Below are 15,397 nucleotides of genomic sequence, written 5' to 3' on the forward strand. Positions count from 1 at the left end.
AATAAATGCCAATATAAAGCTTCTGCTGACAGTTAGCTAAGTCTAACGTGCACATTATGCCGTACTAGTTCGTATCTTATTAAGGCTGAGTTATGTTTATTTCATTGTCTAACGTTCGTTGGCTACACCCATGATCAAAATCATTTAAACCACAGTCATCCAGTTGTAAGATTCTAACCTTTGAAAAGGTTTTTGTGATAATGCGTCTGTGTGGTTAACTTGAGGTTTTATGAAAAAAGGGAATTCAATCCTGTGCACAACTGTCTTGCAGTCTAAGTTACTGCAAGACAGCTAGCTAGCTAGCGTTACAGCTAACCTAACTAGCTAGCATTAGCTAACGTTAGCTGACTCATTTTAGCTAGCTAACATTTACGTTACGTTAGCTAGCTACCTCCTTGGCTCACAGTTGTCTTGATTTTATTGGCGGCGGCCTCTACCATCCATCTCGGTGTTTTGTCCTTCTTTGTCGCCTTCTTGGACAAAGTGCTGTTGTTGAGTTTTGGAAATTTGACTTTTAAGTGGAACCGACTTTTTTCACCTCGGACTTTGACTTTACACCTACTGTTCCCGCCCTTGTCCCGAGAGGGGGGCTCTTTCTGGTACATAGTCTGGTCTTGTCGTGGTTCATCTCTTTGACTGGAACCAAGCTGTGAGCCAAAACAAGGGACATACACGATCCTAACTGGCGGCATATTTCCCCCTCTAAACTAGAGACTGACAGAAGACACACTTGCTGTAGCCTTGGCCAACTGTCTGGGCCAGACCTAGACTGGAGTGTTTTTCTCTTTTAGGGAGTCAGCCAGCAGGTGGCACTGGAAGAACTATCCGGGTAACGTCGCTTCCAACCAACATGCAGTTTGTGTCAAAAATGTTTTATTATACATCCATGAAAAATAAATACATCGTTACTAGGTGGTGCTTATTGTATGTAGCTTAGCTAATCGATTAACAATGCATCACAATGAATAGCTCATCAGAAGTCTTGCGTGTCAAATTTTAATTTGTAATGTAACTAGTTACTATTTAAATGTAGTATAGTAAAAACTACGTTTCCCTCTGTATATAGAGCATGGACTGTAATTATAGCTAGAATATAAAAAATAAAAAAATACATGAGGTTTAGATGGAGGATTAAACCACTATGTATTTGGAAGACCTCCCTGTTGTAATAAGCATTTCATAAAGTGGTATTGTGTTTTTGTGTGTTATAAAATCTCATGACATTTTGTTGCTGGGGCTTTCATTAGACTACAAAAGGTTTGTTGGGACAAAAGACAGGAGGTGTAGGCGAGCTAAATAGCATTCACCAAGGCCTGAAATAAGCCTCAGCATATAAATACCTCTGACCTGATTCAACATAGCCCACCAGATGTGCCAAAAGAATTGATATCACGCAACAAATGGCATCAGGTGCGAGACTCCCATTTACTAGAAAACCTTTAGGGGGCAAACCAGTTAACAAGGGCCACTCAGAAAATACTAAAATAAAGGAGAAAGCCTTCATTCTTGTGAAATCAACATTAGGCATATAATTCTTCCTCACAGCTGTTTTATTCGTTCAACAACTCACATTACAAATACTTCAAATGTATGCATACAGTTACAAACAGTTGGCAGCAAATGAATATATGACATTAGATCTTTGTTTTTACTTCAATACTACAAACCAACTATAAAAACTGACGTCTGTATTGTAGCGTAAATTAATCAGGAAGAAAATATAAAAAATTGGAACTTACGTATAAATGTGAAATGACTTAATAAAAATCAAAATGATAGGTAAAAAAAAAAAGAAAAAAAAAAGTTAATAAATATAACCTTCCCAGCATACAATTAAAAACTATTGAAATTTTGCAATCAATACTAACAGACATAATCATTATTCTTTTCATCTGAAAATGTGGAGCACAATACAGCAATTAGAAAAACTAGACACATCAACGAGTTTAACACATCACCCAAAAATATAACAAAAATCTGATCAAAATGATAGTTATACATTTCAATTGAAAATATAGCAAATGCTAAATACATTATCGACCTAGTATATACAATGTTTTCAATCACAGTAGCATAGTAGTAGCAAAATAAGTAAATAAGCACAAAACTAATGTTTAAAAATAAATTCAGGTATAAATTAGTTTTTTTTTTTTTTTCCTTGCAGACATCAGCATGAACAATAGGAAACAAATAATGTGTAAATGACTGCATGGTTCGTATGGATTAAATGACTTACACTGCGGCGACTCGGTTCTGGAAAGAATAAGTATTGCACATAATGGCTCAAAGTTAACTTGCAACATTAAATCACATTCAGGTTATGTCCCAAAGCATGCCACATCACAAAGGGGGTCAAGTGATCAAGTCTCCTCACCTATGTCCTACTGAGTGTCCTCTACATTACAAAACACATCCAAAGTGTTGTCACTGTGTAGATTGCATAAACATCATATCTGTGTAAGGAAGGCAGACTCCATCATGTAAAGAGAGGCTACAAGAGAGGTGATCTCAAAGAGATAAGGAAAAGAACGTTAAAAAGGAAAAAGGAGATCTAGTGCATTACATTAGGTCCTGCATTAACGCTAGCCATGTTATTTCTGTATTACATTATGCATGCCAAGAATAAGTAGAACTTACAGGCAGTCCCAGAAAGAGGATCTAAATATTCAAACAGCTGATATCCACTCCGGTGATAGAAGGGAACATTTCACATTGACCAAAGCCAAAACATTTACCCTATCGATAATCTTATGGACTACACCTAGGAGCGGAATATCAGAATATATTTTCAAGACTATCAAAATCAGTTTAGAAAGGTCTTGTCATGCCTTAGGATCCTGTAATTAGGTTTATCAGGACAGAGGAGAATCCATATATGACTGGCTAATGATAGCCTTATTTCATTTTCTTTTTTTTTTTTTATCTACAGAATCACACCTATGCACCAGACAATTTCAGATTTACCAGCACTTAAATATATAAAAGCTAATTGAAAATTATATTAATATCATTCATTTTCTTTTTTAAATTAAGTTTACCATAAATGCAGATCTCTTAGTAACAAAGGTACAAAATTATTTTTCACCAAGTGAAAAAAATGAGGTATTGCAAAAGGAGTTCTCCCATCTGTGAAAAAATGTGCCTAAAATGACTATTGAAAAAAATATTTAGAAAAGTAGTGCATAATAAATGTATATATGTTCATGACAAAATAATCAGCTATAAAACACTGTACAAAAATCAGCAGGCCATGTATAAAATAATATCTTTATCTCTGTGACAGCAAATTCTAGCTACTACCATATCCAACCACAACACTTGTGATAGAAGCTCCAGTCATGGTAGAGCGTGCAGTGGTACACCATGAGGACAGCTCAGGAGACTGGACTGTGCATTCCCATTAGTTTGTACTACATTAGCATGTTAGCTTCCAGTGCTAATATCCCTGACAATATAAAGTGAGCAAATACTACTGTCAATACCTGAGCCCTGAGGGCTGTGTCTTTATTAGCCGACACCCACAAACCGAAACTCCAGACAACTCCAGCCTTTCCTCCGCCGAATGACAAGAGGACACAACATTATCCTGAAAACCCCTCAGATCAACATCAGATTTGATGATGTGTTTTTTTTTTGTTTTTTTTTCTTCTTTTAGGCCAATCTTTGGTTTGCCCTTTCTGGTTACAAAGTGTCGACTTCTAAACCAAAACCTAGAAACTCATGCCAGCAATCAAAAAACGCATGTGCCAGACTGAGGGGAGATTTTGTTATGTGACGTGGCCTGATGCTATACACTGAGCTTCTTGAAAAAAAAAAACTCAATCGTCCGACCGTCTGAAACGGTTTTGCCTCCTCTGTTCAAACCCAACCATTTGCGCTCAAACCTTTGGTAAATGGTACAGTTGTTCTCTAATCCTGCAAGCGAAAAAGTAAGAAAATGCACCCTTCTTAAACTCAACTTCCATAGTTAGTATACTGATTTAGGTATGATGAACCTCACTTAAATTTTATGTTACTCTTGACAACAAATGTAAGCAGCTTTGCCAGCTAACACGAAAAGAAAGTACAGTCAAGTCAGAAAACATCTAAATCCAAATCTAATGCATCCATATGCTCATGCACACTTAAAGTCAAAACATAAATGGGATTTCACTCTCTTCTTAGCATTTACTTCTTTTAGAAGGCCCAATTAAAAAAGAAACTAAAAAATAAATTAAGGTTGTTTTTTTTTTGTTTTGTTTTTTTAAACTTAAAAAGAAAAGTGCATTTATTTTTCATATCGTAGCCCGTACCCTTCCCCTTACTACCCCGTTTCTTTCAGTCCCTCCCCGATTCTGCATCGTCACCCGCCCCTTGCCCTCTCGCCTCAGTTCCAGCGGAAGGAGATGTGTCGCGGTCGGTCCCCCCCCTCCTTCACCAGCGGCTTGTGGAACTCGCGGCCGGCCCGGGAGTGGATGGCTGCCCAGCAGTACTCGCAGTAGTACTGCAGACAGGTCACGTTGGCGCAGAAGAAAGGAGCAAACTTCCCCCCGCAGCGGGTGCCCTGGCACTCGTCACACAGCTGGTCGTCCAGGACATATGGCTTCACTTCCACCTGAGATGAAATGGAAGACGTGTGAGAGACAAAAAAGTGTGTCAAAATGGAGGTCGAGAAAAAAAAAAAAAAAAAAAAAAATGTGAATGCATGCACAGCCGCATGTCGGATAGCTTTCAATTAATATTTTATGAACATCCACTCTTCATTTTTTTTTTATTTTTTATTTTTTAAGACCTGAATAGGAAGCTGCTTACATCAGATGGACTCACCCGTTTATCAATCTCCCCGTGCTGCAGTTGAACAAATCGGGCACTAATGGCTGCAATGTAGCTTTGCTGATTGGAGAAGGCTACTCGCCCCGCCCCTTTTGGATACTTGAGTTCAGGGTCTGTGTCAATCCCAGCGTAACACACTCCACCATACAGACGGTCCATGATCATAGCCAGCTCCACTGGAAGAGCAATACACAATACATGGGATCAAAACAACTCCTGAGGATGCAATACAATTCAGGGTCACACAGCACACACGTACCTGCACGTAGGGGACGAGGGACACCCCCTACGAAGATAGTTTTCCTCGGGTCCAATGGCTGAGAGCCGTCCATTACAAAGTCACTGTCGTTGAGGTTCCAGGGCCGAATCTGGACCTACAAAAAACAAGATACAAAAGATAAAACAGCATTAATTTCCTCTCAGTCATGCTCTACTCCTTTGTGAGCAAGATACAGTTTGGATTTTGAAAATGAAAAGGGGCTTGCAGCTTTGTGTAATATGGATTAACATATTTCTTTGGTTCAATCGGACTGCTATTGCAGGATATTGTTGTTGTTGGTGGTGGACTGTGGCAGGGGATTTTTACCAGAAGCCTCTGAATGACTGTGAAATACTGTAGATGTCACGTTTTGTGCTGCAGGGCTCAAAACTGCCATGTCTACGTAAGAGTTCATAATATAACTGAACAAATAACTAACTAAACAAACTTTACAGTTGAAATGAGCCTTCAATTGTGAATTTTTGGTACCTCACATTTTTACCAGTATATTTTTCAATAAAATATTGCATTGGCCATGAGTAGTGCACTAAACCTACAGTTTACATCTGATGGATTACCACGACAAAGCTCTTATTTGGACAGACAAAACGAATGAAGCTGTACTGAACTTTCCAGTTTTCTGACATACAGTGACAAGACACACTAAAACAAAGGCCGCTTGTGCGAGTCTATGATTTCTAACACTTGTGTTAGTTTTGTACTTGCTGGGCAAGACCGATAGCAAGCATGTAGCAGCTAAACCAAATAAACCACTTACAGGCTTGTCTTTGATGGTGGGACTGGAGACACACAGGTAAAGCTTGCCATCCTCCTGAATGCAGGCATCAATCAGGGCCTGAACAGAGCTCTCGTCTTGGAACAGCAGGAATGCATACCCTGGATAGGTTGGACAAACAAACGATGAGCGCGCACAACCAGCAGATACGCATCATCACAGTGCTGTAGAGTCAACATGCTGGCAGAAATGTAATGTTCCGCTGGTTTGACTCACCTTTTGGTGGGAAATAGGACTTGCTCTCCGCCTTGTGAGGCCAGTCAACAAACAAGTGACCAAAACGGCGGAAACTGGCAGTAATTTCATCTGAAAAAGTGAACTCAAATCAATCAGTAATGGCATTTTGTGCTGCTTCAAAACTAAATTACACTTTTGAGTTGCATATGCAGTATAGCTGAAATGAGGCACTGGAGTTGTAACAATACCACATTTGTGATATTAGCACATTTACAAATCAAGTCTCACAAACTATAATAAAATGTAAAATTATGAATACCAAGAAGTTCCAATATTGTAGCTTGGTTATAGCTTTTTTTTTTTTTTTAAAAAAGCATCCTCTGTAGCCGTAACATGTCTTTACCTTCATCTATGTCTGGGGGCAGCCCTCCAACAAACACTTTGCGCGAATATCGCTCCACGCGTTCACCATTGAGGTGGGGGAAACAGTGGGCCGAACCAAGGCCAGCGAGCCCCTGGTCACCAGACTCATCCTCTCCAAAAGAGCGCTCATCCTCCATGGGGAACAGGGACGAATGGCCTATTGGAGAGTACCATCTGGATTACACATATTGGCTCATATACACCAGCTTAGGGTTTTGAAAATGTATAAATATACAATGAGAAGGGAATTTGATCAGACGTAATTACATCAATGTCAAGAAATGCATACAAAAGCAGCCATTGGGTGCTAATTTTGATGACACAATAAAAAAATTATTAGTATTAACACTACTAGGTCTTGGCAGGCAACGTGGGAAGGCTTTCACGTACTGCAGAAAGCGGAGCTTAAACCCGGACAATATTCAAGGCAGAACAATCAGTGACACTGGACAGCCAAGCAGACAAACGCAGAGGCAAACCACAAAGTCATCATTTCAGGAGTCATTACTGCTTTTTACTAAAAATCACACTGAAGAAATCAAGACACATTCACATCTTTACCTCGTCTTCTGCCATAACTTCTTGCTGCATGTAAAACAACACAAAACACTCTTGAAATGGCTTTTTGAAGAAGGCGCAAAATAGAAACAGCAAGGAAAACAATGGGTAGGGCTTGGAATTAATTTGTTAGATCCTCCAGCTGAAATGGCTACTGTTTATTTTTAAATTACCAACCACTTTGAATTTTCACTAGCCAAAATGCTATTCATCAAATGTATCCATTTAAAGCTTTAGTGCGTAACTTTTTGATATCAATGAACGTCTGTTACATTCAAGCCATTGCCAAATGAATTGTTACAAGACTATCAGCGCCACACAACTCTGTGTAGTTCTCAGTATGGCCATGTTCAGAATACATTTTCACCAGTATCCATACACTGCAATGGATACCAAATTGGTATCAATTGGTTTTGTATAAACTAGAGAGACAACATGGCATGTACTTATACCCCACAGTCATTAAATGCCTCATTAAATCACTTATGCATGACCTGCATTTTTACTAAGATTTCTTGTGCAACACTTTCAGTAACTCCACACATGACTGACCAAACGGTGCGAATCATTGTATTTGAAAATAAAATGCTCATCACTATGCATGGAAGAAATGGATGACTGGATTTTTATTATCACTACAAACATGAAGGCAGACTTACAAACGAACATCATCTGCCTCTGACAGCATACTTGTGCTGGGATTTATTTCCTCTTTGCAGTCTCTGAACCTTCCCGACAACAGTATTTATTTCCTATTTGAAGAAGCCGGTCTGGTCTGGTCTGCTTTTAGTCAGCCATTTTGTGGGTCACAGTAGTCTACCAGAGCAGTTTCCAGAAGGGTCTAAAAGAAGTAGCATGACTGAAGTCATGTTTACCACTTGTTTTATCTCTCAGTGATGTTATGTAATAGCCAGAGGTTTGTCTTTTGCTTTTTATTCCATGTCACCTCACCAAATTCCTACCAACTACGTTGAAATGGTTATGAAGGACTGAATCTCGATTCTTGACTTGCATTTAAAGTACTACATTTTTTTCTACATTTGGCAGACATCAATTTCAAGCCCTGACTTCTGGTACAGCACTGCATATTTGTATGCATGTCATTTACATACTTACCATTCATAGGTAGAGGCCCGTCTCCACCCTGGTGAGAGAAGCTGTAGCGTCCTACATGACAAACAAAAAATTAACAGGAGAGGCCTCAGAACAGCATGTCAAGGCATTTAACTCCTTAACCTTAATGTATACATTTCTCCCTAACCCATTGAGGTTATGTTGGAATGGTTTAGGGTAATGTATTCCGTGTCTATAGGAAAAGGACCACGATAGCACACTATTAGTGGAAGTATGAAGAAATCGGCAGACAAATCATATAGTGCCTCAAATCAGGACTGTAGTACTTGTAGGACTCGAGTCCAGACTCGAAACGCTTTTCTGTTGTCTCGGACTCGTCGGTATTTGGACGCGGACTCGTCTCGGACTCAGGCATTGGACTCGCCAAATATTCTAGTTGGTTTCGACCGAGTCCAGGGACTAATATGCCTTTGTTCTGAAGTGACTTCCTCCTTCAAAACAAAAACCATTGATGAAGCGCGCACGTTCAGAAAACAGGCATTGGTTTAATTCAAAATCCATCTAGAACAGGCATCGAGATTGGTCGCCTGGTATACGCCTGACTGCATCATATACCTCAATCATCAGGTATCCATCGTTGGCATTTTGGCAACAGACACAATGTCAGCGAGCACCTTGTACTATGAATTCTTCAAGTATCAAGTTCAAGAATGGGAACATTTCCATTTTACATATTTTAAGTAAATAATATGGCCTAATTTGTGTTACTCACATACATTATGAACAGGTAAGTGAGTGGTCTTAAAGAGGATTCTTTTTTTCTGTCTCGGTATCGACTGTCTCTCATTTGGACTCAGTCTTGACTCAGGTCTTGACTAGTCCTGGTCTTGGACTCGACAAAGGTGGACTTGACTACAGCCCTGCCTCAAATGCATTTCAGCTTAGTCTTACGTGCACACAAAAGTGCATGTTAGTGTAAGATCATATGCTAGAAAAATACTGGAATAAGTCCAAGATTGTGTGTTTGACTTTCAAATTATTTGCGTTTTTTTATTATTGAAGAAGCTGTAAAAAAAAAAAAAAAACCCGAAGTTTCTAAATAGAAGGTACATGCATCAGCTGGCTGTGATGGAAAAATGGTTCTTTTAAGATTGGCTGTAACAAAAACTGAACTGAAATGTTTTATTAATGAGAGTTTGCTGAGATCAAGGAGTCTCCACAGCAACAAATGCTGCAGATGATTGTCTTCATGAGTTACGGAGACTAAAACGCAGCAATGTACTGCAACGGAAGAACTGTAACTGATCTGAGCGGGTCTCATTAATGATATGTCCATACACCAGATTAGATGGCGACATACCTGTAAAGTTTCTGTACCGATACGAAAACAAGCAGCCATCAAAGTGGAAATTCACCTAAATAGTAATTTTTGATTTTGATGGAAATCAGGAACCATCAGATCAAAGAATCTACCCAGACATGCAATGCCGGCTTTTGGTACTTCCTTGATCCTCACTGCTGTGGGCACATTTTGTTGGTACTTAAGTTAAGGAGGTATTGAAAGTAGATAGCCACCTCTGCTTATACTGCATTTAAAATCACATTCTATTATAATTAAGAGGAAAAATGACACACAGGGAGATATACTGGTCAATAGTCCAATAGCAAAATAGCAGAAGTAACATTGTATACCTAGTGCTAGGTATCTAACCTCAACTTTTTAGAGTGGCAACAAAATTGTGCTTTCAGCAGCCTTTTGGTGTCCTAAACCAAAACTCTGGTATGATATTGGCAACCATATTTACAGAATCCGAATGATACCCAACCCTACATAACACTGCACTATTTTTTTTTGTGGTGCCATTAGTGTTTTAGTTATGTGGTGTTGCAAGACAAAAAGCCCCGAAATCATAACAACATATGCAACTGTATTGAGAAAGAAGTGCAGTCACAAGTAAACACACACCGTTTTTGGGACCCAATAAGCAGCATGCACGTTCAGAGTCCTGCTGTCAACCCAATCAGTTGTGAGCATTGTGAGAATAATGGCCAATTTCCACTTGCTGTCAAATACGAGCAACAAACGGCTGTATTTACCCACGGCCAGCAGTGAGGGGAAAGTATCCTTTCCTTTTCTACTGTTAAGTGTGGGAACCAACCTTTCAAGGAATCCTGCTCAGCCCTCATAATGTCAATCAGAGAGTTCTCCAGAGAGTGCATACTGAAACCATCAAAGGACCGTGTTCTCTCCTGCTGAAAGAGAGGAAGTAAACAATAAGCTTCCTCACTTCTTACATCACCATCTAAAGCCGCACAAGATGCAAGAGCCCTGACATAGTTTGCCATGATGCTAATAGCTAATAAAAACTGCAGAGAATGTTCCCATAGAGACCGTCAGCGGAAAGCACTGTAAACAGAGAATGGAGCCCAGAGTATGTCACACAAAATCACCTGCATATCTCTGCAATCCCATCACATCTTTCCACTGTATCTGATATAAGAAGATATGCTACTTAAGGATGCATCCTTACACTTGGCCGATTTCAGATCAATACAAATTCTAACTGAATAGTCCTAAGGTAAAAAGATATACGTATTAGCATTTGAAACAATTCCAAAAACAAAGAAAAGCTATGGTGAGGAGTAATACAGAACAGAAAGTGAGGGCGCTTCACTGTGTATCTAAATGGGCCAAGAGCATGCAAAGCTGCAGTAGAGCACAAGACTTCTCAAATCAGGACAAGAGGAAGGCCATGTGATCAGAGCAGTGTTCTGCTCTCCTTCAACGTTATTATCTAGATAAGACCTAAGCACACACACACACAATAAGTTTCAATTCATTTGTTTAACTGTCACGCATCCTGTGTTGCTCAATGGCTTATTTGTTGCATTTGATACACACGAGTGTGTTTAATAGGATTAATATCATTTGCCTCTGGGAGGACGCACACTAAATGTAGTTCCATTAGGCATCAAATCAAGTAATTATCTAAACACCAGCCTGAGTATTACCTGTGACATGCTCACCTGGAAAGGGTAGACACTGTCACTGCGGCTCATGCTGTCCTCCACCCAGCCCTTGTGATTGAAACCAGAGCTATTTCTGGGGAACTTCTGAGAAGGAACCTGTAGGACAGTTGGATGAGTTTTATACAAGCCTACTGACCAAATGCACTGAGCGCCATAATATCAATTAATGATAAATAACAAAGATGTATTAGTGTTTGAGATGAGTCATGACAATCTCATCTACCTGATTGTTGGGGAAGGACTTCTTCAGCGGAGAGATGGAGTTAAGACCCGTCATCCCTCCACCTACCCCCCGCCTGTACTCTCGGACCCCCTGCGTGCCTCCCCAGCCGCCATACCCACCGGGGCTCCAGGAGGTGGATGTGGGAGTGGAGGTTCCCTGGTAGCTTCCCCAAGGTGAAGGGGGTTTGCTCTGGGCAGGAGCGAGGTGGGGCAGCTGGGTGAACGGTCCGGTGCGATGGGGATGCGGAGGGAAGGAGGGCTGGGGTGGATGAGGGCTAGCTGGGGAGCGCCGGTGCTGCTGCGGGACCCCCTGACCATGGGGGTGGTAGTGTTGGGGGTGAGGAGTGGGTGGTGGGTGGTGCTGGGAGACTGGTCCAATCTGCGGGGAGAAACTACCTCCCGCTCCAAAGCCAGGCCCGGCATGGTGGGAGAAGTTCTGGAACAGCAGGGGTGGTCCGTTGGCGTTGGAGCCAGCCGGACCGAAGAACCCTCCGACGTCTTCCCCGACCACTGGAGACTGAGTGGATGGGACAGCAGGGGACCAGTTGTTAAAACTGGTCAGAGAGGATGAGGAGGAGGTGGATTGTGCACAGCTTGTACCCATTCCCAGGCTGTCCTGGTAGTCGAACCCGCTTAGCACAGGGGATTCCATCCTCAGCTTCTCCTTTCCCCCACTGCTCTCCAAAGAACCCTTCTCCAATGGGCCGTCTTCAGGAAGAGCTCCATCGAGCTCTCCTAGGCCTCCCCCACCCTCCTGCTGGCCCGGGGACAGGGCCTGGGGCTGGGCCTGGACCTGAGACTTCTCCTGCATGTCTTGGAGGTCCAAGGCCTTGGACTTGTCTGACTCCAGAATCTCATCTTGCATGTTACTGTGTTGGGCTACGGCAGGGAACAGCCAAGAACTGCCTCCATTGGTGGAGCAGGTGTTGTTTACGAAGGAAGGGGGGCTGGGGGGGTTGGAGGGGTGGTGAGGGTGCTGGGGTTGAAGGTGAGGAGGGATCCTTACAGGGAAAGCAGATTTGTTACCGCTGCTGTTCTTCACCAGAACTCCAAACCCGTAGTCCCCCATTTAGGACACCCAGTAAATCTTCAATTCACTTTTGGCCTTCACCGTCTTCTTTATCCTAATATGTGGGTTAAGGAGGGTCAGGGAAGAGGGGAGGAATGGGTGACAAAAACCATAAGGCTGTTATACCTCAAGTTGATTTGGCCTCTACAATAAATAAAAAAATAAAAAAAAAGCCTCGCCATACCCACTGAATGTGCTTGGGCTGCACCCTGTCTGGTCTTGTGATGCAATCAATGAGATTCAATAATTGACTCGCTTGGCCATGGGAGGCCTGGATAAAATATAACACTTTCATAGCAGGCAGGCAACCACGGAAAACACCCAGCCTAACCAGCGCAGGCAGCTAACAGCCTGGGCTGGTGAAGCTTAAAGGTCGTTGCTTAGCTAGCAGCGAGCTAACAGCTGCTCCGCCACCTTCCGTGTGCCCTATTAATCATGCAGATCCCAGCAGTCAATTTTAAAAAGTACGTTTATGCATTACAATGCATCCGTGAACGCACAAGCGTGGTGGTGACTTGTAGCATGGACACTTACCGAATAATCTTCCTTTTTCAGCAATGACCTCCTCATACGCGACCATTTAAATGCAGGAAAATGTTGATGACGTCTCTTGTCTGTTCTGAATCTAGGGTAGTTCCCTTTACCAAGCCGCTAGGCTAGGAAAATAGCCGATACCGCAGAGACGTAACAGTTAGCATATTTGCAAACCAGCTGGGAAGCAATGAACGAATTCAACGGCTACAACGACTCTCGAAATTTCAGTAACGTCCACGACAGCTTTATCAACAACAGGACGACGGAATTTATGAGTGTTTAGAAATGGTGTATGGCTCTTTAGACGACCTCGTCTGTTTCGTGTCCTGTTTGTTCAATGTCACACAGCCTACGAAACCTTGTCATAATTTTTACACCTCGAAATAACGTAACGTAACCTCGACGGCTGTTCTAATGTATCGACAAACATGTGTATTCACTGATATGTCGGGTATAGCTACCTTCAGTTCGGCGTCATGACCTTATCGTTTAGATGTTGACATATTTTAGCGTTTTCCCTTTTTCTGCATTTCCTAGGCAGCCGGTGTAAATGGTCTCTTCTCTCTTCTAGATGACAGCTGGACCAGTCGGGAGACACTTCCGTCTACAAGCCCCGCCCCCGCCATCAGCCACCAGCCACTGTGTGTCAGGATTTCCCTTGAGAAGCACCGCCCACTTAGTCTGAAATCTGACATTTGATTGGATTATTGTCGTGAGGTCACGCCCATAGTACTCCTTCTCAATGAATGGCACATGCACTCAAGACGTTCTCCTCCCAAATAAGGATGGCTTGAAAATAATGGGAGGAGTTGATGTAAGGAAAATACATTAAATATCCAGACGAAATTTCTAACTAAACCCTCAACCAAGACTAAAAAAAAGCTATTTTGAGTATTGTAGGCCAATGAAGTGCCATGGGTTAAAAATCCAAGGTTTAGTATTTGTATTTGCATTTATTCCAGATGAGTTAATTTGGCTAAGCAAATTTTTGTTTCCACCTAAGCCTACAGCAATTGTCCGGGATAAGTATGTTGTATAGATAGATAGATAGATAGATAGATAGATCATTTCATTTGATATGGTTGGATATGGTATAACCCATGTCAATAGCAAAGTACTGCAATCTCATTAAAATAAGCTGCTGCTATTTTCAGCACATAATCAAGCTTGAGAGCTCGATTTATTTTACATTGGTCGGTGCTGTGCTCGGACCATACCATCATATTATACTATGTCACTTAGTTTAATACAGATCCCATCTTTAGGGCATACAATATAGTCTCCCTCATCCGATGTCTACTTGCATGCTAGAACCTCACATAGATGTGCTCTCTCCTTTGCTGTAGCCAATCCATTGAAACGTTAATGATCCTTCACCAGGAGAGGAAAGAGTATCCTTTTCAATAGAAGTTCTCCTGCTAGACCTACAGTATACATTGCTCAAGTGGGAGTAAAATTACTTGTGTCAAAGCTACTCAAGCTAAAGAGAACATCACACAGCTAATTGTGGTCACTATAAAAGGGCATAATATGAGGTCCTGTCTCATATTAACATGAATACTTGAACAACAAATTCCTGTGCAGTTCTGTAATGCTGTTATGACTGTTGCCTTATTAAGGAAAGGCACAATTTGAGTACTTTGTACAATCCTTCATCAAAATGAATATAAATAAAGGCAAACTTATTGGTTTTACAATGTACAGTTCAGTAGTTTTCCACCTCAGTCAGAGTAGTATTTACTGCTTGCTTATTGAGTTAGTCTTGTTAACATAGTGTTCCTGTCCCCCAAGGCAGATCCACCCTTCATTTGTATCCTGTAGTAGTATCAGCCACACCACCCCACCCCACTCCTATGTGCAGCAGGGCCTGTTGGGGTGGTTTAACAACACACACAACAGTGTGTCTTCAGCTTTTGGTTTCTTAAAAAACAAAAGGGCTGCTGGTCCAGGTGTTACTGGTTTGATATAGTCCCAGGCCAGTATCTACTAACTCAGTAAACCACTGGTAGCTATGGCACTCTGTTGAATTATTACCAGTTAGTACAGTGTGTACTTGTGTAAGGTTGAGTGTCTGAAAGTGTGTTGTTGCGATCCACCATCTTATGCTGCTGCCTGCTGTAGGTCTTTCGAGGCTGACAGTAATTTGAGCACAGTGAGTTGTGTCAGCGTTTTTCTTCCTTGAGAGCAACGTGCTCTGTATTCCCCAGTGAAACTGAGCCTTGCTGATTAGGTTCCACTCATTTTATGCAGCTAAACAGTTAGGCGTGATTATTCAACACAGTATATAATATTATTGTTGTACCAACTTAAGGTAAATATAGGACATTCAGCTTTCTGAGGCCCAACAGGAGACAGAAGTGGGGTGCACCCTTTCACCCTGAATGGTTCTTTAATGATTCATCTATGGAACCTAGGCACCCAGTCATTTATTTATTAGTTAAAC

At 41.5% G+C, this 15,397-nt stretch overlaps 1 protein-coding gene and 1 long non-coding RNA gene across 7 annotated transcripts; both read right to left on the reverse strand.

Annotated features, from left to right (window-relative positions):
- Nucleotides 1-1,529: 1,529 nt before the first annotated feature.
- Nucleotides 1,530-13,604, reverse strand: LOC116064286 (cytoplasmic polyadenylation element-binding protein 4-like). Of its 6 annotated transcripts, XM_031319379.2 has the most exons (13): nucleotides 13,416-13,543; nucleotides 12,955-13,076; nucleotides 11,353-12,475; nucleotides 11,127-11,225; nucleotides 10,259-10,352; nucleotides 8,142-8,192; nucleotides 7,029-7,052; nucleotides 6,448-6,624; nucleotides 6,084-6,173; nucleotides 5,850-5,968; nucleotides 5,072-5,186; nucleotides 4,807-4,988; nucleotides 4,337-4,594 (listed from the first exon to the last, which is right to left on the reverse strand). In XM_031319379.2, the coding sequence occupies exons 3-13, from the start codon at nucleotides 12,418-12,420 to the stop codon at nucleotides 4,367-4,369; spliced, it is 2,247 nt and encodes a 748-aa protein (XP_031175239.1). In that variant the 5' UTR covers nucleotides 12,421-12,475; nucleotides 12,955-13,076; nucleotides 13,416-13,543; the 3' UTR covers nucleotides 4,337-4,366. The 6 variants fall into 6 exon arrangements, with proteins under 6 accessions (XP_035859983.1, XP_031175239.1, XP_035859988.1 ...); XM_036004090.1 differs by lacking the exon at nucleotides 12,955-13,076 and having other exon boundaries at nucleotides 1,530-4,594; nucleotides 13,416-13,604; XM_036004095.1 differs by lacking the exon at nucleotides 12,955-13,076 and having other exon boundaries at nucleotides 10,259-10,349; nucleotides 13,416-13,604.
- LOC118495567 lies at nucleotides 7,187-8,131 on the reverse strand. The gene is made up of 2 exons (XR_004898024.1): nucleotides 7,995-8,131; nucleotides 7,187-7,947 (listed from the first exon to the last, which is right to left on the reverse strand). It is a non-coding gene; the product is annotated as an uncharacterized LOC118495567 (long non-coding RNA).
- Nucleotides 13,605-15,397: the final 1,793 nt, after the last annotated feature.

Source organism: Sander lucioperca, chromosome 1, assembly GCF_008315115.2.
Source record: "Sander lucioperca isolate FBNREF2018 chromosome 1, SLUC_FBN_1.2, whole genome shotgun sequence".
In the NCBI taxonomy this organism is placed as follows: domain Eukaryota; kingdom Metazoa; phylum Chordata; class Actinopteri; order Perciformes; family Percidae; genus Sander; species Sander lucioperca.